Raw genomic sequence first — 23,080 nt, 5'->3', positions numbered from 1 at the left:
GCCCCTTTTGAGCCATAGTCTTCCTTAGAAGATTCTGCCAGATTACAACCAGGTTTCACTTCTTTGGATTTCGCAACAATAATTTTTACAGAGCAAGATCATCAGCCTTGCGTCCAACCCCCAACGTGGAGGACCAGGTCCTATTTATGTCACCCCAATTAGAGGGCGGCTCAGTTGGTATGAAAGTATAGTAGCACAAAATTAAATATTAACTTAGAAGTACTCGTATGTATTTTGTTATAATGTGACACACGCAGTCACAGGAGCAAGACACAACACAAAGCACAATACACACATGAAAGTAGGAAGAATACTCCGATAGAGGAAGATAGGTGTGACTTCCGTATTGAGATACGACATAAGGATGACAAATCCTGAACAGTTTTAATATTTAAAATTTACCATTATATATGACGAATATATATTTTAGTCATTTTGTATAAAGACAACAGGGCATGCAATGAAGTAGTTCGACGTACATAGAAAAGGACCTGAAGATGGCACTTTAGTGCCGAAACATGTAGTGCAAGAGAGAAGAGTGAGGTAGATAAATGTATGCACTGTAAGACGGTCAGAATAAATCATGGACATAAATCAGTGCAACAGGACGCTAAAATATAACATTAAAAAGTTATCTTTCATCTAGAATAAGGATGGTGACGCTAATTCCATTTCGTGAAGACATACAAAACTTCCGGGAACCGGGGTAGCTCAGTCTTTATAGTGACTGGCTACGGGCTGGAAGGCCTAGAGGTTGGAGTTCAAGTCCCGGTAGATGCAGGATTTTCCTCCTTTCCATGCTCCCCAGACCTGTTCTGGGGCCCACCTAGCCTTCTATACAATATGTATCGGGGTAAAGCGGCCGAGACTTGAAGCTGACCACTCATTTCCAACCAGTGCCAAGGTCAAGAATGAGTGGCTCTATACATCCATTCCCCCCATAAGTCTTCATGGCGTAGTGCTTAATTAGTTAAGCATAGGGACAACTCTACATTTCCTCTACACAGAACTTCCTGCAGTTGGCATGTCTCCCCTGGCATCCACCTTACCTCTTAATGTCTGATTGGTAAAGTGTACAGTTAGGTAACTGGTCGGCTTGAAACATGTTCACTGAAGAGCCACTCTTTACGCACACTCAGCACCGGCTGCTGGTCGTTGCAGGACGAATAGCTTCCTGGCTAGCAGTAAGGCAAGTACAGCAATGCAGATACATGCATCGTTCGCTCTTAATATAGTTATATGGGTGTGGAACTTGGTCTTTCACTCCAGCAGAGGCACATACAGTGAAAATTCTTGGAAGACACAGCGGTGACAAGAGTATTTGTATGTAAGGCAGAGGAAGTAACGGAAGGCTGCAGTAAATCACGCAAGTAGCTTCATAATTTATACCTTAACATGATATTTTTAGGGATATCAAACCCAGTAATACTCTTAATAACGTTATATTTTAGCGTCCTGTTGCACTGATTTAAGTCCATGATTTATTTCAACCTGCAGGCCCAGCAGTATAACACACGCAGTCACAGGAGCAAGACACAACACAAAGCACAATACACTCACGAAAGTAGAAATAGTGCTCCGACAGAAGAGGATAGGTGTGACTCGCATAGTGAGATACGACATAGGGATGAAAAATCCTGAACAATTTTAATATTTTTAACATTTAATATTTATCAATATATATGATAAATATATATTTTAGTTATTTTAATATGAAGACGGCAAGGCATGCAACGAACTAGTTTAACGTAAATCGAATAAGCACCTGAAGATGGCACTTTTGTGCCGAAACATGTAGTGCGAGAGAGAGGAGTGAGATAGATGAGTGTATGCACTGGAAGACGGTTGAAATAAATCATGGACCAGTAATACTCGTAATTAAATGCCCAAAATATGTAGCACACACAGTAAAATGAGAAATTATTCCACAATTTTGATAGGGAAAGCTTCAAAAGAAAGTAGGGTACATTCTGGAATAAAAAGTAAAGTAAAGTAAAGCTATCCCTGTAACAGGCCGTGAAGGCCCATAGGGTTGGGAGACGTTGAGGGTCCCACATTATCTAGACAATCGGCTCAAAGATGGCGGTAAAGTTGTCAGCCTTACGCGCCGGCCGCGCTTTATCCCCAGGAAAATTATTTAATTAATTCCTGGTACTCATTTGTGTTAGAGGCTGAGTAAACCCCAGGGCCTAGTGCGGCTGGAAGGATTAGGTCAACTGAAAAAGAATCCAGTGACCTCATCGGGACTTCAACCCACGACCTTACGGCTTGTAGCATAGTTCCTCAACCAACTACGCTACCGCGTGCCTCTACATTCTGGAATGTCTGATTGTAAATTGGAGAATATTATGCGAACGGATCTGAACGGTTATGAACTGGCTCAGGATAACGAGATAGATTGTAAATGAACAGAGGTTCTTATTCGGAATATCTGAAAGGATGAGTCCATTTAGAAGACTCAGGCGCAGATGGGAAGATAATATTAAAATCAGCTCCTAAGAATGAAATATGCGGACGTGGTTCGGGATAAGAACAGTCTGCAGGCTTTCGTGAAAAAGATGTTGAACAGTTCGGTTTCATAAATTATAGGGTTTCTTCATTATCACGTTGTGAAACCGGACTCAGTTCCGTGTAAATAGTAACAGTTACTTTTTTCTTTTTAATTCGCTTAGTGNTATGGGTGTAAAGAGTTTCTGGTTTCTTTTTTGTTTTTATTCGTTTGGTGGGGGGGGGGGGGTTGGAGTCCAGCTGGGTCCACTCGGCACGGCGGCCACTGATTGGCCTATTGTACCAGCCCCAGATGATAAGTGAGGGTGATGATGGAGAATTTGGTGGAATAAAGATTGCCAGGGGAAACCGAAGTACTCGGAGAAAGCCTACCCCAGCGCCACTTTGTCCATCACAAATCCCACTTGACCAGACCCGGGATCGAAACCGGGCCACCGCGGTGGGAAGCCAGCGACTAACCGCTTGAGCTATGGCGCGGCCAATAGTAGCAGTTAATCATAGCTTAACAATTACTGGTCTTCTAACCAAAGATTTCAGAGAAATTATGAGCCAGATTTAGTTGGTTCGAGACTATACCGCGTGCCTCTCTGATAGGCTGTTGTTTTTATTGTTGTTATTAGTATTGTTACTGTGATTAAACCTCTATAATAGGCCTATGTACGAAAGAAATTCTGCAATCTTGACAGAAAGATGGAAAAGGGAAACGGTCAGCAAAGAATACAAACTAAAAAGAAGACTAAAGAAGAGAAATGAGCGAAGATGGAAACAGAGAAATGAGGAAGGAAAAGAAGGAAGAGGAAAAATCTAACAAATTCTGAAGGAACTTTAGGTACTATGAATTTAGTCGGATGATTTATTATCAGTCTCAACTGCAGACTTTTGGATCACGTTATGTCTGGAAGGGGGAAAGTAGCACAGCGCATGCTGTGTGACGTCATCTCGTCCCATCACTGTCCGCTCTGCTATAGAGGTTCTGCCGTTTGGGCTCGAACTGTCTCGTTCTTCGCGCGTGCAAGAAAAGTGGTTCTCATGAGAACAGGTTCTCCGTCCCAGAGTGCACCGCGCACACCCATAATTCCATTTGCTGCTAGCGGTTCTTCCTAAGCTTACGAAAATGAAGCCCGTCGGTGTGTTTCAACTGAGACACGCTTCTAAATCAAGAGCTTTTGGAAAACCGTGCCGGCAGCTGCTATCTTAAAGTCAGTTACAGCGAAACCTCACTAATTCGGACAACTGTTCTCTCTTTTCTTGCGCGTTGCGATCATTGTGCTCACATTGCCGCGATCAGCAGACTGCAGTAAGAGAACGGTAAAGGTAAATGTGAAGCTGTCATTGCGCCATGAAGGAGTATGGTGGCGTGGATGTATAGATCCACATAGTAGAAGAACAGTACAAAGGGAAACCCAAACCAAAATAATCCTTTTAAACACTGTCTCAATAATATTAATTAGGTAGGCTACATGAAATATTTATAAGACTGGTGCCAAAACTTACATTTTTACGTTTTATGACAAGTACAATTACTTTATGAGACGCCTAAAAGCTTCAAAATAACTCTGTATTGCCTAAAAAGAAATGCGAAATCAAGTCTATAAATTCCCTAAACATGAAACTTGCTATCTTCTGGGATATAGCGCCGTGTAGACAGTATATGAGCCGATGTTCCTCCGAAACGTCGGCTCATATACTGAGTACACAGCGCTATATCCCAGAGGATGGCAAATTTCATAACTACCGCTGTGAGAACCTCAATTCCCTGAATATATTTTCAGTAGTACATTCATAATGCGGAGTTTCACTAATTTTTGGACAAGGTTTCGCTCCCAATTAGTCCGAATTATTTAGGTCTTACTGTAATTAAATACTCCTACAGGAATGGCTTATGGGGCAGTGGAGGTATAGTTCCAGTCTTTCTTTACCTTCGACACTGAAGGCGGGTGGTTAGCATCATCTCCGGCCGCTTTATTCCTGAGGAAGGAACCCCCTGTTCACGATGAACAGTAGATTCGGGTGAACCCTACATGGCTAGTCTGGACACAGTAACAAGGGAAATATTTTCCGCGTACGCCAGGAATCAAATCCCTGTTATCCAGTATTCTAGCTCAGAGACCGTTTGTGCATAGCTCTTGCACATGTCAACGAATTGCACAATTTCAGGGTTAACGTGTCTCAGTAGTCTTTTAGTAACAAGCCAAGTGAATGACGCGTCGATTCTATCGTTTTACGATTTTTTTGTAACACTTAAAAACGAGTAAGAAAATCGATAATCCCGCGGATTGTAAAGTGCTAGTTGTAATTCGGCTTTATGGGCGGCACGCGCATGCGTAGCGGTAAAGAAGCGAAAAAGACGGTTAAGGACTGGTTCACTGGACTGGCTGCAGATTTCTACAACACAAGCGTACAAAAACTCGTCACATGATACGATAAATGCTTGAATCTTCATGGGGGTTATCAAGAAAATTGATCTAAAGTCCGTAGTAGTAATGTAATTTTTTAAATTCAATTTTTAATCAACAAACTTTCTTTACTTTCTTGACGACCTACATATATAAGTGTTTATGCTAAAAGCTGGTTCAGCCTGTAAAGTATTGCTAAACATCTACTGGCAGTTATGACCAGCATAAAAATAACATTTCAGTACTTAGAAACGTAAATCTGGCCCACGGTAATCCTGACCCTGTTAACATGACGCTGATCGAAGCAGCTGTGTGGCTAGTTGCAGTCTGCAGACATTAAACCTGTCTTGTTCATGTAACGGTATTAATACAGCTCAAGCATTTCCATTCAGGGTATCAAAGCGGTAACTTTGATCGTTACTGCGTGACTTCAACTGTGAGTTATACGACAGGTGCTCTATGCAGTTCATTTCAGGGTTACGATGCCTGCTCTTCTTACAGATCAGTAACATAGCGCCTGTTGAAAATGCAACAGGAAACTTTCACACATTTATCTTTTCCTCCATTTCCTTTCCCATCTTGCGTATTTTGTCAAATGATGCGTCGTGGCCGAGGATTAACGCCATCTGTCAGACACTGAGTGTAACTATTGTACGTCCGTATCCCATAAATAACACACACACACACACACACAGTCAATCATTAACTCTCTCTGTCTTTCTGGTTTTGTTTCTTTCTCTCTGCCACGGTTATCAGGATACCATGTAAGGCATTTAAATGTAAAGCGATCTATGTCCATGCCTGTCGCTAGGCAACAGTTTACTGTTTAAAATAGTCTGTATTTTTAATACTACGCGGCGATTAGGCCCAACGGTGTAGACCTTTTACCTGGCTAGTGTCCGAAACGTCGTTTACAATAAGATCAGAACGATAAGTCTTAATTAAACAAAACACGTCCGCAAGAAAGAGATTAGAGCGTGTCCCGGGATTACACTGCACGGTTTACCTAAAATGTGTTACGTAACGACAGGGAGTCAGATTTCTCTGAAATTGCTGAGATATAAAAACTGTTCACTGGCCAGGAACGCAAGAGTGGAACTTAAAGGATACCGAGGTAGCGCTGCATGTCTGGTGGCTGTAGACGTATTCTCAGCTGGACATGCCTTCGACTCCATATTCTGGTAAGATCTGAGTCAGCATTACCCACTTGGCTGTTATATTGTCGCGTTTTGCCTATGTAACGCGACAAGTAAATTCACGCTGTTCCCGGATTTGGCTAAGATGTTTATTGGAGAATCTCTTTTACACTCGCAAGTATAATTATTCGCAACTTCGCTATAACAGTTACTTGCACCGCTGATCTTGGAGACCTCTTCTCGGTATCTCTGTAATCTCGTTGTAAACTTTGTATCTAGTTGTAAACTGGTCTCAAAGTCAAAGTCAAAGTCAAATTCACGTTGCGACTGACGGTCAGTCAGTCAGTCAGTAAGTTTTGGTGTCCAGCCCCATCTGGGGCTCATGACCAGATATTTATTACTGTTTGACAGTTACGGTCTCTTTCTGTGGAGCGTCCTCACTGACGAGAGGACGGTTCTGTCTTTTGTACATGCTGCTGGTTCTTGCCAGCGCAGCCTTTCTCGGGTCCGAGTCCCTTGGGACTCGCGACCATATATTACTATCTCAAATTTGAGACTTCCCTTTTCGTCGCCTTCTACGACTCGCAGGGTCACGGTGGAGGTATTCGACCCCGGCTCCACGCGAGTAACTGGTCTCAATTCCGAGCTGGTCTTCCATTGTACCCTACTGTCGGACGGACTCCAAGACAATTTGTTCAAGGGTTCCGTTTCACGTGTTCAATCCGTCGGTAGCGAGTGTCTTGTTTCGTTGTAGCGGTAACTTCACTAGTTAGTTGCGTATTCTCTCATTGTTACGAGTCTTCCTAGCCGTTGTCATGCAACTGTCTCGCACAATTCTTTGCTAGCGTTCGGATTCCAAGACGTTGCAGCGGGAACGCTGGTTGTTGCCTAGGAAATCAACTCTGATCTCGTCAACAATTCCGGCTTTCTGGCGGCACGCCACAGCATTTTACGCAGGACACACCCGCTTTTATGTATGCCAAAAACTTGTCTCTGCAGCAGTTAGTCATATTAACGGATGGGAAAAGAAGGGGACATGGCCTATTTTAATCCTGATACAAGTGTTTTCTTGTGACTGAGAACACCATGAAAATTTGCAGTCATGGTCGCTAGAACTGGTGTGTTCGCAGCTGTGGACACGATAAGTACTGTTTTCTGAAATGTGACTCCGTGTATACTGGTAGAAGAAACACTATACAAGCCTACACTGCACAAGAAATTAACGAGTTATATTATGATACACAACATCACACATTAACATGGATCTTAGAGGAATAAAATGGGATATTATGGAGTGGATTAATCTAGCTGAGGACAGAGAACAGTGGAGGGCTCTTATTAACACGTCAATTAGGTTAGTGAGTTCCATAAAATGTTGGGAAACTCATAAGTCGCTGAAAGATTTGTGGCTTCTCAAGAAGGACTCATTTGCATGGAGTCAGTTGTTGTACATTACATGTATATAGAAAACATATAACATCACATGTTGAATAATTATTATATTAAGAGAAATAATGTCAATTTTATACTTATATCGTTGTAGAATTAAGTCTGAACTGATCTAATTAATTGCCGATCACAGTGGCCGCGCGAACTGTCTTCGACCGCTCGGACGCTGGGATCGTGGTTTCGAATCCCACACAAGTCATGGATGTTTGGTGTGTGTATGCTTTCATTCTGTGTTTGTGCTGTCCTGTGTTTACGTAGAGGTCTGGCGACAGGATGATAACTCGTCCAAGGTGTCCTACCGTCTGAAGAAGTGGCCTGGGCCCTGAATGAGCTGGAAAAGCAGTTGAAAAAACTGATATAATTAATTATAATTTCATGTACGCTTTTTTACATTTCCATATTTGAATAATTATATAATTCTACTAGATATATTTGGCTGATTTACGTTCCTCTCCTGACGATTGACTTTTAAGGTCGAAACATATAGTGTATAAAAAGAAATAAAAAATAAAAATGTTTGTAACCTAAATTTGTGTGACGATTTATCTTATGACTTAAGAGCGACTAATACTAACTGTTCGGTTACCTCCATTTAAAAATTTTCAAATTAATTTAAAAAAATATTTTCCTTAATGCGTAGGTAGTTGTCGATGGATAGCAACTGTGTATTTATGTACATTCTCGATATACCGATCTAATTAAAGTACTGATATCTTCGGATTATCGAATATTTCGGGTTACTGTATTCCAAATAAAAAATCGATTTGTTTAGAAAAATTACTTATTCCAAAGATTCATAAGTACAGTTTATATGTAAACGACATGAACCCAGGGATATTCGAGTGTACGCTGGGCCCAGGGCAAGGGTAACGGGCTTACATCTCTCACCACCCAGAGAGGCAGGTCCATTAACATACATTATTGTGACATGTATACCAATTGCTAGGCAACGGCACGGTAAACAGATTCCTGCAACACACGTGCACGCAACAATAGGACTTCTACTGATAGGCAACGGCGCGGTAAACGTGACTTCGCAAAAAGAGGACGCGGTGTTTTCTGTGTGGTCCGCGCCACGCATTCTGACACGTGACATGTTTTCTGCAGGTCCGTGCCGCGGCTATATAACGAGGTTCCCAGAATAACAGAGTTCAGTTGAAAGTACATGGACGAGAATGGAGCGTGTTCCAGAGATTTGTGAAGTTGGTAGACTAGTGATAGCGCTATAATTGATTGTGATTGAGAGCGTAAAGGAAGGCGTCAATAAATCTACTCATCCAATCCAGACCCATTATTATTGCTCACGACACTAAATACGTGACAATGTCATTCAGAACTACTGGGGTTTTCGCCTTTCTCTATCGTCCGGTATACTAAAAAGCAGAGAACACAGTTGTTTTGGGGGGGGGGAACTGGACATGTTTCCGTCATCAGGTGAAGAAGGAGACACCTGCTCTGTTGGGTCCCTTAAAAAGAGCTAACCTCTGCCACTGGTTCAGTGATTGAGGTTAGCTCTTTCTAAGGGACGCATCAGGGTAGGTAGGCGTTTTACTGGAAAGGAGTAGAATAAATAGCGCAGGTGTCGATTTCTTTGTGGTGCTGTAAGTCAGTTGGGATTGCTGGCAGTTGGGGTTACCGAAATTACACTATATTAACTATTAAACCATTGCATAATTGCGGTCGCAACTTAACAATTTGCCTGTGTATCACTCTCTACAATTATGGATAAATAGTAATCATTACACTCGGTTGATGTCCTTGTTCCCATCTATAAAACGATTCGAGGCCTCTGTTCGGCCTTGTTCTAGCTGTCCTCCTCCAGAAATTGAAGACAGCAATAGTGACTCATCACGTACGCACCAAACACAGAAACAAATAAAAGTTCTTAGCATCTAGATCTGTGGACGTGCCGTTTTACAAGCTGGTCTAGAGACAACACTTTAGACTTGTATCTTGTAGGATCTCGGTTCGAATCTTTGTTCATACACCACTTATCCTGATCGAGTTTTTTTTTTGTTTTCTTCACTACCTCCATAAAGGTAAAGTAATGGTGAATTTATCCCTGTTCTTGACTAATTAAGCACTACGTCATGAGGGCGTATGGGGGAGTGGATGTATAGAGCCACATTTTCTTGACCTCGGCACTAGTTGGAGGTGAGTGGTCAAATTCACGCCCGCACGCTTTACCCCCTGGGCAAGAGCCAGCGGTACCCAATTGATAGGAGGTTGGGTGAACCCCAGAACCGGTCAGGCCGATTTTGAGAACAGAATATTCATGACACTACCGGGACTCGAACTCCGACCCCTCAGTCTTCCAGCCCATAGCCAATCGCTATGCCGACTACGCTAGTCCGGCTCCAGTACCTCAAGAAAAATTTCGGAGTAGTTCGGCCAAGACTGTTCTTTATCCCGAAATACTTTCCAATTCATCAGTCAACAAAATATTACAGCCGCTCACAGCGTCGTTAAATAACCAAATAGAAAAAAACTACGCCAATTAGAAGTCAGAGGTTGTTTCTTTTTTTCTGTTCTCTACGCGTCTCTCTTTCTCTCTTTCTCAGTATTCTGCTTCGCTTTCGTGTTGTTCCATCTCACTTCCTCATTTAGTGAACGTTTTCGGGGATACAACGCTGTATAGTCCTTTGTAAGCAAGTCGGTGTGTCGGATTAGCATATCGCCTCTATCGCACTAACCAGCATGAAACAGTTTACTAGAGATAGCTGCTATAGTGTCCAGCGAAACGTCGATTAACTTTCACCAGACTATAAACGTTACAACCCAGAAGACAGAATTCTTCATATTGACCGCTGTGAGAGCCTAAAATCCTACAACATAAATCTGTGCATAGGAAGAACACTTTCCCTGAGCAGCGTTGATATGTGTTTTCATGGGTACTTACGTCTCGAGGAGAAAAGGTAAAGCCAGGAGCAGCTATATTTACAGTTCATGTTCATGTACTCGTTAATTGCATAGTTTTGTTTAATGCCTCAAAAAGGGGGGGGGCATACGATAACGTAGTTGGTTGAGGAACAATGCTACAAGCCGGAAGGTCGCGGGTTCGATTCCCGATGAAGTCACTGGATTTTTCAATTCACCTAATCCTCACAGCGGCACTATGGCCCTGGAGTTGACTCAGTCTATAACAGAAATGAGTACCAGGAATCTTTCTGAGGGTAAAGGGCGGCCGGCGCGTAAAGCTGACAACCTCACTGCTATCTGTGAGCCGATTTTCTAGAAACTATGTTAGTCTCGGCGTTTCACAACTCTTTGAAACTCCAAGGCCTGTTACAGTGATAGCTTTACCTTTTTTACCTCAAGAACTAATCGCATACTATCCTTGATAAAGTACGGACCCCAAAGGAAACCACACGTCCAGCAGTTTTTGTATTGTTAGGATTGTATTGATTGCAGCGGTAATGTTCTTACTGAGCAGTTGCCTAGCAACGTTAAGGGATACACATGCAGACACACAGACTGATGGGAGGGATTTATGAAGTGCGCCTTTGAGATGGGCTCAGTAACCACGATATACATACCAAATTTCATAAAGATTGGTTCAGGTATTCAAAAGTAGTGGGGGATACACAGACGCACTGACAGCACGGAGATAACATAAGCATATTTTCATTTTTTCAAAATAAGGAATGTAGGGTAAAAGAGCCGGAGCTGGACGGCCGAAGTGTCGGGGTTAGAGCCCAGGGGCAACATTCTCTACTCTCCGCGTCATCCAGACCAATTCTGGAGCCCTTGCGGCCTCCAAGGGTAGCGGGAGTTATTTAACTGAGGGTAAAGCAGCCGAGGCGTGAAGCTAATAAGTGGTGTTTAGTAAGTTAAGCGCAGGGACAAAATGACACAGATTAGAGGATCGCTAGCAGTAGTAACACTGGGATCCGTGTGCAACCGTATTCATGTGCAGACACTTTGACAGGAATAGCGGAAGAGTTTGTGTGTGTCCACGTGTGTAGAAGCAGGATATGTAAGGTCTTGTCGTGACTTCAATTTCCTGCGTGATACACGTTTTCTGTGTTGACCGACCCACTAACACTGACCCGGGAAGTTCACACTGGCATTGCACCTGCGTTGTTTCCGATTGTACCGAGTTACGGAAACAATTTGCGATTTGTCATCACACAACATGAGACGCGGTTTGCAGTTTCTTTTATTGCAAGTGGAGTGGGACTAAGTCCCTTGTACTGCGGCCACTTCTGGCCTATTGTACCAGCCCCTGATGATAGGTGACGGTGATTGTGGAGCAATTGATAGAATGAAGATTGGCAGGGGAAACCGAAGTACTAGGAGAAAATATGCACCAGCGCCACTCTGTCCACCACAAATCCCACTTGACCAGACCCGGGATCGAACCCGAGCCGTCGCAGTGGGAAGCCAGCGACTAACCGCTTGAGCTATGGCGCGGCCAAGGTTTGTAGTTACAATTGTTCTATCATTGACTAAGTGTAGAATGATTAGAAGCAAGAACCCAGACCTGATGATGGCAGCCATTTGCCGAAACATGTCCTAAACAACAAACTTTATTTATAGGTCTACAGTCCTTTTTTTGCACCTTGGTCGCCTTTTCAGTTGCTTAGCTTATACACAGTCTGTATGACTCCTTGGATGGGGGATCAGCAGGTCGCAAGGCCTCTACTTACACACAGTATGAACGCACACAGACATCCATGACTCGAGTGGTGATTGGAACCCACGATCCCAGTGTTCGAGCGAGCGAAGACAGTTCATGCCTCAGACCGCGCGGCTATTGTGATAAGCAGACAGCGAACTCTACCCACTGGAAATTAATGTTGTGTTGACAGGAATATAAAATATGTTAAATGATATAAACTCCGTCCCAAGTGCAAACAATATATTATATGTCCTTGATCTTGCTCTCCTACACACTACATTTTTCGGCCTCAAACGGCCATCATCAGGTGCATACCTCACTTTGCTCTTACACTGAACTTAGTTTAAAATTTAACATTTAAAACCACATTGTTCCTTTCATTGTTATTATCAACATCTACTTCGTTGATATCTGTCTGGTTTATAGATTAGTTTTTGTTACACACGTTAATTTTGATTTTCCTGTAGTAGCACTATATAATCTTTAGTTCTAATTTTAAAATCCTTTAAAATTTTTCTCTAAATTTTAAAATTTAAAATTGTCAGGGTTACTCGCCCTATGTCTATAGTGCTGCAGCGGCTAGTTCTTGTATCCAGCACTGTACAGGCGTTATTCTGTGTAGTCTCCCTGTGTGCGTGCCGCTGCTATTCTTTACTACGTAAAGCAACGTGAGGTATACACCTGATGATGGCCGTTTGAGGCCGAAAAATGTAGTGTGTAGGAGAGCAAGATCAAGGACATATAATATATTGTTTGCACTTGGGACGGAGTTTATATCATTTAACGTATAGAGTGCAACAGGATGCTTAAATATAATAATATAAAATATATAAAATATAGTGGTTTACAAAACAGGGTGTACCAAAATATGACTTTAAGCATTACAGTGTGCCATAAAAATTTATCTTTTAGTATAAAAGGTTATTAACACCGTCCAGTATGATTGATAAATGTTGTGTTTTTTTAATCTTTCATCTTTTACATGTTTCGGTCGGAGTGACCATCTTCAGGAGTACATTATCAATTCATACATGAACTACTATTACAATATCATAGATACAACATAATATTCTTTTTAACAGTTACTAATATGTGCATGAATTTGTTAATACGTTTATAAATTATTATTGTTAGTCTATTTATAAAGTATTGTTTAAAGAAATTTTTATTTCCTTTCAACATAATTGTACATTTTTGTTTCATCCTCATTCAGTATCCTCGACCAGTCCTTCCACGTCAGTAAAATTGTCTTCAAATGATTGATGTCCTGTGTATAGAAGTCACCGTTACATCTCTGTCCTATGAAATGCATTCTCGTACAGACAACAGCTGAGCACTGTTAACTATTTCGAATTCATTACAACGTGATATTTTTTCCAACAGGCGAATTCTAAAGTCCCAGTCAGTATGTAACCTACTAAAGGATCTTGTTTCAAGCATGTAACGCCGTTTCTACGTTTTCCCTGCAGGTTATGACGCCCAGCAAAGCAGTGCAATCTAGCGGTGTGGGCCTACCAGCAGGAGAAAGTCTTCATTCTACCAGCGACTCCGCTGCTAGATATACCCCTACCACATAACGGAGAACGCAGACCTAGCCTACTAAGTTAACGCATAAGTAGGTTTCTTGGCCTGAGCTTCAGTTCCAGTAGTTTGTTGCTAGAACCTGACGCTATCGTACTGCTGCGAGTCTGTGGCTGTTATGGGCATGATTCTGCAGACAGGGTTAGCATGACGTAGCGGCTACAGGGATACAAAGACAACATTTGTGACAGTTAAACTAGAAACAATTGAAAATCTAAGTGCACGCGGACACTGTGGAATGATAAAGAAAACAATTGAATTCTGTAACAACATTCGTATAAAAATGGCGTAAATGCCACCAGACATGAACAAGAGACAGATAACAGAGATGATATTGAAATACATTATTTTATTTAAGAGTTTTAATAGGTAGAAGAAGAATGTAAAAAAAAAGAAGAAATTTAATGCCGGACAGTTTAAGAAATTAGAAATCGTTTTGTCGGAAATATTAAAAGTGGTGTTTATTATTGAAAAGCGACAGTGGCGCCTCAGGTCGTTGAGTGGGTCGACGGTGACACTGCTGTGACCTGAGATCTACTTCAGTTGACCTTGGACGAGCTGATAAGAGGTCAGAAGTTCAGCTACACAACAATGACCTCTGGTGTTCATATCGTAGTGCTGGTGACTTTTCTTCAGTTTACGTGCATATGGGGTAAGTTAACAATGCTTGCTACCATTCAGTCAACAACCTTTTGTCTTCGCGTCTGCTGTCTAAAAACATAAAAATTAGAATATACGAAGCTATAATTTTGAATGTGGTTCTGTATGGGTGTGAAATTTTGTCTCTGATAATAAGGGAGGAACATAGACTGAGGGTGTTTGAGACCAGGGTGTTGACGAGAATATCTGGACCGAAGAGGGATGAAGTGACAGAGGTTGGAGAAAACTGCATAATGAGGAGCTTCATAACTTGTACTCTTCTCCAAGTATAATTAGAATGATTAAGTCAAGAAATGAGTTGTGCATGGCATGTAGCATGAATGGGGAGAAGAAGAATGCATATAGGATATTGGTGGGAAAGCCAGAAGGAAAGAGACCACTGGGAAGACCAAGGCGTAGGTGGGTAGACAAAATTAAAATGGATCTTAGAGAGATAAGATGGGATGGTATGGATTGGATTGATCTGGCTCGGGGTATGAATCAGTGGAGGGCTCTTGTGAACAGGGCAATGAACTTTCGGCTTCCATAAAATGCTGGGAAATTCTAGAGTACTTGCAGAATTAGCGGCTCCTCAAGAAGGGCTCAGCTCCATGAATAAATAATAAGTAAGTATATTATGTCTGAAATTTCTGCCAAGAAATGTAAGACATTTTTGCGAAAATATACAAGTCTCTTTTTGAAGTGTACGTAAAGACATTCTTTCAACAATTTTTGGTGTACACTGACGGAATTTATCAAATTTCACCGAAATCTCTGAGTAGCTTTGGCAGAAGAAATACATCGGCTGACTAAGAAAAAGGCGGACATAACATCGCCCCTTTGTGTTTATTTATGCATTTAATGCAGAATCGCGCGTAAAAGCGGGAACTTCTCAGCTATGTCACTACAACATAATTTTATGGCATCTAACCTAATATACACATTTATAGAAATTAAATTTTCCCGCCAGTTTGCTGTTTCTTGCAATGGACCTAATACAGAATAGCAAGTCATAGCATGTGACGTAATGAATAGCTTTGTAGCCCTTAATGTGATTCCAATGCACTCGCATCGCATCGGAGTTTGCGGATGTAACTTGAATTTCTTATTTAAAAATTTATTGTTTAATAAAAGATGGAGCCAGGATAGCTCAGTCGGTACAGTGACGGGCTACAGGCTGGATTGCCGGCGTTAGAAGAAGAAGAAGAAAGAAGTAAATATTTTTCTCTATTCCGCAGCGTCCAGACCGCCTTTTATCCAAGTGTTACCAGGTGTTCTTTACGCGGGGTGAAGCGACAGGAACCGAACCCAAGAGTGGTGGAGCTATACCTCCACTCCCTTATCAGTCTTTATGGTCTGGTGTTTAATTAATTAATCAGAATGAAAAATTTTCACTTCTTTTTCTACATTAATGTATAAGTATGGTTATTATTACTTTCCTTAAAGTTCTGGCTAAAATACAGTGTGATATCCGAAAACAGTTGCGTCCCGGATGAAGAACGGGCATTTCTTGCTTGTCAGAACGTCAAATAAAATTCTGCTGAGTCAGGTCCATCGTGACACGAAATAGTCTCTCGTAAATTTCATGCCTTGTCGGCAGGATGCTAGTGCTTAGTTGTCTGTAGTGTCCTTAACGAAATGAAGAGAGTCATCAAGGCAATGCTGCTGCGCAAGCGCCTTGCAAGTGGACAGGATGCTCAATACAGGAGAATAGTTTGCCAAATTGAGGTCCGCGGACCACTGTCGATCAGTGGTTCAATTTACGCCAGTTCTGTAATTCTAGTTAATGTTAAGTGCAGTTTTGTATGGGTGTGAAACATAGTTTCTAACATTAATGGAAGAACATAGACTGTGGGTCTTTGACAGCAGGGTGCTGAGGAGAATATTTGGACAGAAGAGAAATGAAGTGACAGGAGGCCGGGCCATAGCTCAAGCGGTTAGTTGCTGGCTTCCCGCCGCGGCGGCCCGGGTTCGATTCTGAGTCTGGTCAAGTGGGGTGGACAAAGTGGTGCCGGGGGCAGATTTTCTCCGAGTACTTCGGTTTCCCCTGCCAATCTTCATTCCATCAATTGCTCCACAATCACCCTCACCCATCATTTGGGGCTGGTACAGTAGGCCAGAAGTGGCCGCAGTACAAGGGACTTAGTCCCACCCCACTAGCAATAAAAAAAGAATTAGACGAGCTTCATGATTTGCTCTCTTCACCAGAAGTTAATAGGACGGTGAGATGGAGTGCGCGGTTATGGGAACACGTGGGTGAGGCGAAGTATGAGAATTTGAAAATATGAAAGGGGGAGAGATTCTGGGGAGACGTCGGAATTACTTACTCACGGAGCTGAGCCCTTTTGAGAAGCCGCCAATTCTGCAGCTACTCGAGAATTTCCCAGCATTTTATGCAACCTGAAGGTTCATCACCGTGTTCACAAGAGCCCTCCACTGGTCCTTATCCTGAGCCAGATCAATCCAATCCCATACCTTACCATCCTATCTCTCTAAGATCTATTTTAATATTGTCCGCCCATCTACGCCTTGATCGTCCCAGTGGTCTCTTTCCTTCTGACTTTCCAACTAATATCCTTTATGCCATATGAATAGAGGGGATAATATTAAAATAGATATTAAGGGCGTGAATATGTAGGCTGTATTCATCCTACTCAAGATAGGGTCCAGCAACATGCTCTTGTGATACTCCCAGTTTAATGCAACCGGTGAATTTCTAACCGGTTAAGCTTTTCAGCAAGGGCTGTACCGCATGTGTTAAGTTACTTAAATGTAAAGGTGGAGTCACGCTTCAGTTCATCGGGCAATAGTAGGGTTTGGTCTGTGATTAGTAACTCGAATGAATGTTTTCACCCTTGCACCTCGTTAATCTTTAAAATATACGGTTCGTTAACAAGCACAGTGAGTGCTACTCACTGAGTGTTTGCATCGTTAACACTCACGTTAACTTTCATGCATTTTATTCTTTTGTACAGTAATGTTAATAACTGAAGAACAATCATTGTTCTACAGACAACTCTATCATTATAATTTCACACAATACTCCATTGTTTCTTCAGTAATTGTGTCTTCATTTTTCAATTGTTAGTGACTAGAGACTGAGTTTCGATTGGTAATTGGATTTATTGAGCGCTCATAACTCATAACTACAAATAACTATAACAGTGTGACTGATTTACACTTCTATAGATCACTATTACCTCAGAGCACACAGGTCCTCTGTTTACTAGACGTTGCTAGGTACCTGCTGCCAACAATGCGACTCAAGACTGTTAACCACCGACTTCGACCTCCGACTGACTGTTGACTCACTGGCTTGTCAGTAGAGCGGCCAGTCACGTAAATTGCTGCTGGCCCTCGCCAGCGATTTTTGATTCCGAGTCCCACGGGAATCATGACCATAGTTTACTGTCGGTTTCTTTCGACTTCCGAATCAACTCAACTGTAGCTGGTCCTCGTTATATAATCTCGGCACGAAAATCATAGAGAACATCACATCCTCTACGGCTGCGGCAGCGTCTGGCGCCACTGAACTACGTTTACCCCGCCGTTGCCTAACAATGGTCGCTTCTATTCGCTCGACTATTCCGGCACTCAGTTGTCATGTCACAATATGCGAAGAGGTCTTATTATGATAGCCTAGTCTTCGAATTATAATTGGAAGAGATGAAAAATAGTTCATATGTTCTTCTCCAGGATTATTAAATCTTCTAGTCTGGCGGAATGTTCTGCCTCCGCCTGCTAAGTGTATGGAGGAAGTTGGTATCGGACTCAGTTACGCTCCTAGTGTCATATTGCAGCGTCCTGTTGCGCTGCGTAGATCTGACTGCGTTCCGCTTTTTGCCGTCTATGTGCATCGTCGGTTACTATTTTTCGTTGTTTTCTATGTATTGAAACTACACGTTTCGGCCTAACCGAACATAATCAGCTGTATAGGTTACATGTTTCGGCCTAACCGGCCATCATCAGGTGTACAGGTTACACTTTTCGGCCTAACCGGCCATCATCAGGTGTACAGGTTACATGTTTCGGCCTAAATGGCCATTATCAGGTGTACAGTTTACATTTTTCGGCCTAACTTGCCATCATCAGGTATACAGATTACATGTTTAGGCCTAACTGGCCGTCATCACGTGTACAGATTGTTGTACACAACAACCTGCACACCTGATTACGGCCGGTTAGGCCGAAACATGTAACGAAAATAAAGAAGAAACGACTAGAAAATAGAAACCGACGTTGCGTATAGACGGCATGAAAGCAAAACATAACAAGATTGCTTTCATTGCTAATGTCCTAATTGGCTGCCCTATTTGCTGTACACGCAGAAATATTGTGAGAATAGACCAATATTAATTTAAAGTCTGTCCGATGTTTGTACGAGTATATTAGCGAGGATTAGAAAGGGCGCAAAGTTAGGCGGTTGGATGAGAGCGTCCTAGTTCAGTTTTCATAAATCGTTTAGCACTTGTTGGTCTGCTGGAACACTGCAAGTGTCACTGTCTTCTCAAAGCGGAACACAGTTCCTTCGCAACGCAGAGAAATCGGAAAAGAATTCAGACGTCCAGCAGAGAAATATTTAAGCAAACAACACCAGACTGTTTGGAAGGGGAGCGTTCAGTGGCGACAGGCTTCAGGCAAACAAACGTACAGCAAGCAGACTTTAACCACGCGTGACGCCGTTGTTAACACCCAATTCGGAACACTTTTTAGAATGGGCTACATAACACAGAAATAGTACAGTAACATACATAGCCCCCAATGGGGAGATGAGAAATGTGGGAAAAAATGTTAGTCGAGAAAGCTTACACGAAAGGTCGAGAATTAGGCATGAGGATAATACTAAAAATGTATGAGTTCTAAATTGATCCATCTCGTTCAGAATAGGGACCATTGATGGGCTCTTGCGGATACATTAATATATTTTGTGGCTATGAATCTCCTGACCAGCTGAGTAACTAGTAGCTTATCAAGAATGCTCTGTTTAACCGAGATATATGTACAAGTTTACTTTCCGTACTTCAGAATTTCGGTTCATTAAGTATTATTATTATTATTATTATTATTATTATTATCCGTAGTAGTAGTAGTAGTAGCGGAAGATAATAGTGCGGCAATGAATCAAGCGCTAGCCAATCAGCGCAGATCATGGCGCCTCCAACGCCCATTGGTTCAGGCACAGCAAAGACAACGTACCTCCGGCACAATAGTCGCAATCGTAGCTAGAAAGCATTCACTGCTACGCAACGGCTCTGTAATCATGTATCCGCGGAAACAGATCGGTACAACACGGTAAAGGAACTGTAGAAACCAGTGATCTCTCTACGGTCAGCCCTAAGCTACATAGCCTGAACCAAGGGACTCAGACCCGAGAAAGACTGCAATGGCAAGGGCCAGCAGCATATACAAATGGCAGACCAGTCCTCTCGTCAGAAAGGGCGCTCCACAAAAACAAGAACGTAAATGCCAAACAGAAATAAATATCTGGTCATGAGCCACAGATGGGGCTCGACAACAAGACTTACTGACTGACTGACCGACCGTCAGTCGCAATGTAACTTGGAACTTGGAACTAGGAAGCGGAGAATTTTCCATCTTCCTAGGTGTTACTACGCAACGGCTAACGGAGGCACAACAGACTGAAGTTCGTTCATGTATTCGTTATAGCAACAATAAATATTTGCATAGAAGTTTAATTCGCGGTTGCCTCTTCAAGCATCGACAGTTCCACAATAGGAATTCCATGGAAACGACGACCTTTAAAATCAAACGATTACTGATCTCGAACGTAAAAAAAAATCGAACCAGAATGTCATGAGAACTGGAGGTCACTAATGCACTCCGTTTAGGTACTTAATTCTTTCTGAATACAACTTTTTTCTATGAAGGAGGTACGTATTTTTTTTATTGCTAGTGGGTGGGACTAAGTCCCTTGTACTGCGGCCACTTCTGGCCTATTGTACCAGCCCCAGATGATAGGTGAGGGTGATTGTGGAGCAATTCATGGAATGAAGATTGGCAAGGGAAACCGAAGTACTCGGAGAAAACCTGCCCCAGCGCCACTTTGTCCACCACAAATCCTACTTGACCAGACCCGGGATCGAACCCGGGCCGCCGCTTGAGCTATGGCGCGGCCCTAGGAGGTACGTAAGAACTTTACTTTCTGACAGATGAGAACACGAAGTTGGAAAGCTAGCCAATGTAATGAGGTCGATCAGATGGACGTTATGTTGTCGGAAGTGTTGGCAGGTTTCACCGTCCCGTGCAATGAATGGACGTGTCTTCTTCACTCTGCGATGCCTAAGCGTGTAATTTGCATATGGCTACGTCACCTACTGAACCGGCGATTTCTCTGCGAGTCATTATTCTTTCACTGTGTGACGTACCAAACTAATATTTATCAGTCAAATGACCCTTATTTTTACTGCCAAATTTTCGTAATCATGACTAAGCATTTCCGGCCAATGCCTGTAATTACGTTTGTCTTCATGTCGGAAGTAATGTTCTGTTTGGTGGTTATCTGACCAGCGTCATACATCCGGTGAGTTCAGTGATTCGTCCTCTATAGGGTGTCCGGATGAAAGGAATCCAAAATAAAAAATATATATCTCGGCAACTGACTGTCATACACGTATGACGTTGATGTCATCGGAAAGGAAAACTCTGATTTTTTTTTCATACCCATATCATCCGACGCTATATAGTCTCGTAATTGATAAAATGTCGTTAAATAAATTACGAAAAAAGAAGCCTATTGGTTTTCTTTACGCAGTTGCGTAGTTAGTTGAGGCACTATGTTACATGCCGGAAGGTCGCGGGTTCGATTCCCGATGTGGATATTTTTCAATTTACCTAACTCTTCCAGCTGTACTATGGTCCTGAGTTCGACCCAGCCTCTAACAGAAATGAGTACCAGGAATCTTCCTGGGGGTAAAAGGCGACCGGCGTGTAAGGCTGACAACCTTACCGCCGTCTGTGAGCTGGTTGTCTAGGTGTGGGAGGCTCAACCTGTCGCAACCATATGGGCCTCCACGGCCTGTTACAGGGATAGCTTTACCTTGTACATATATTATTTGAAAGAAATAAAATCATAGTGACGTAATATTTATTCATAACAACGTCTACAGTCTTCTTACAAACATAACGCTCTAACCACTCAGTAAACTGCATTTTATTAATGGTGTATAAACTTACAATACCCACATATAACATTAACTGAGCAGGTGGACGTAGCGGTAACGATGCTTCTTTCGAATGGCGACTGGGCCGCTGGTTATCCTGGTTGATGTTCTCGTGGTTTCCTCCAGTTCCTCCAGGTATATTCCGGGGCAGTACTTCGATTAAGCCACGACCTCTTCCTTCTAAATCCTTACCAATCTGTCGTCGTACCAGTCTAGGTACAGACAACGTCACAAACTAAGCCACACACACACTTACTCACTCAGTGAGCTAAGTCCTTCTTCAGAAGTCGCCAATTGCGCAGCTACTCAAGAACTTCCAAGCATTTTATGGAGCCAGAAGGTTCATTACCGTGTTCCCAAGAGCCCTCCACTGGTCCCGATCCTGAGCCAGATTAATCCAATCCATACCATCCTATCTCTCGAAGATCAATTTTAATGTTGTCCACCCACCTACGCCTTGGTCTGGCTTTTCCAGAAGGAAAGAGACCAATGGGAAGACCTAACATGGTCCACACACACAAAAGATATTTGTAACCATTCAAGTCCCTATAGCAGGAAAGTAGTCTGTATGATTTCTGTCTTTCTCGGAAGGATAACTCACTGCAACTCAGACGTTAACTCTGGTACAGCTTCTGAACAATTGTTTAACCTTTCGCGTCTGTACAGCCTTTGAACAATAACGTCATAAGATACATTAGAAAATGGTTTCTGAAGACTCAAATTACGTCATCGCGAAGACTTCCATTGTGCTGAAAACCCAGTGAAATATGAAGTACAGTATTACGAGAGACAGAACGAGACTCTTCTGAAGGAAGCGCTGTGCAATTGTTTCCGCATCGAAATGAAAGGCGAAACTACGAGTGACTCTTCGTCAACATGGCGGCGTTCCGACTGGGCACTTCAACGTACCGAAAGTCACGTGACAGGATACAGCCCTACTTACGTGAATCTCTGCAGGTATGAAGACGCAAGAAATGTCTGTCACACTTTCATTGCTCTGGAGTACAGTCTGTCTTGATCAGCCTATACTCACTCGCTCAGTTCGCTCAGAAATTCCACGCCTGTTGCAGAACTAGAAGCTTCAGAACAGTGTTCACAAGAGCCTGTCATAAGCCATTTTAATCCAATCCGTACCGTTACACTTTTTTTTTCTTGGAGTGTGGTGAGACAGAGTTCACTCGGTACAATAATTGGCCGATTACACCAGTCCCAGATGCTAAATGTTGAATGTGGAGCAATCGGTGAAACGAGAATTGGCAGGACAAAACGAAATGCCCGGAGGAAACCTGCCCCAATGCACTTTCTGCACCACAAATCACACATTACCAGACCTAGGCTCAAACTCAGGCCTCCGCGGCGGGAAGCCGGTGACTAACCGCTTGAGTTATGGTACGGCCTGATACTAACCATTTCGTTAGTGCCCTCCCGTCTACTTCTAGGGCTCCTAAATGGTCTCTTCACTACAAACCTTCTGACTGAAATTGTATTCGCATTTCTCCCCTCTCCCGTACGTGCTACATGTCCCACCCTTCCATGACCACATCCAGGACTGCTTTCCGGGGGGGGGGG

General features: G+C 42.7%; 1 protein-coding gene across 2 annotated transcripts in view; it reads left to right on the top strand.

Moving 5' to 3' along the window:
- LOC111875624 overlaps positions 1-23,080 on the top strand; it is a 69,266-nt gene that overhangs the window by 14,716 nt on the left and 31,470 nt on the right. For both annotated transcript variants that reach the window (XM_023872010.2, XM_023872009.2), the window contains exon 2: positions 13,580-14,343. In XM_023872010.2, the coding sequence (XP_023727778.1) occupies positions 14,283-14,343 (61 nt within the window). In that variant the 5' untranslated portion in view covers positions 13,580-14,282. The remainder of the gene's footprint in view (positions 1-13,579; positions 14,344-23,080) is intronic.

This window comes from Cryptotermes secundus, unplaced genomic scaffold, assembly GCF_002891405.2.
Source record: "Cryptotermes secundus unplaced genomic scaffold, Csec_1.0 scaffold141, whole genome shotgun sequence".
Classification (NCBI taxonomy): Eukaryota; Metazoa; Arthropoda; class Insecta; order Blattodea; family Kalotermitidae; genus Cryptotermes; species Cryptotermes secundus.
This window is presented reverse-complemented; position numbering and strand designations above follow the sequence as displayed.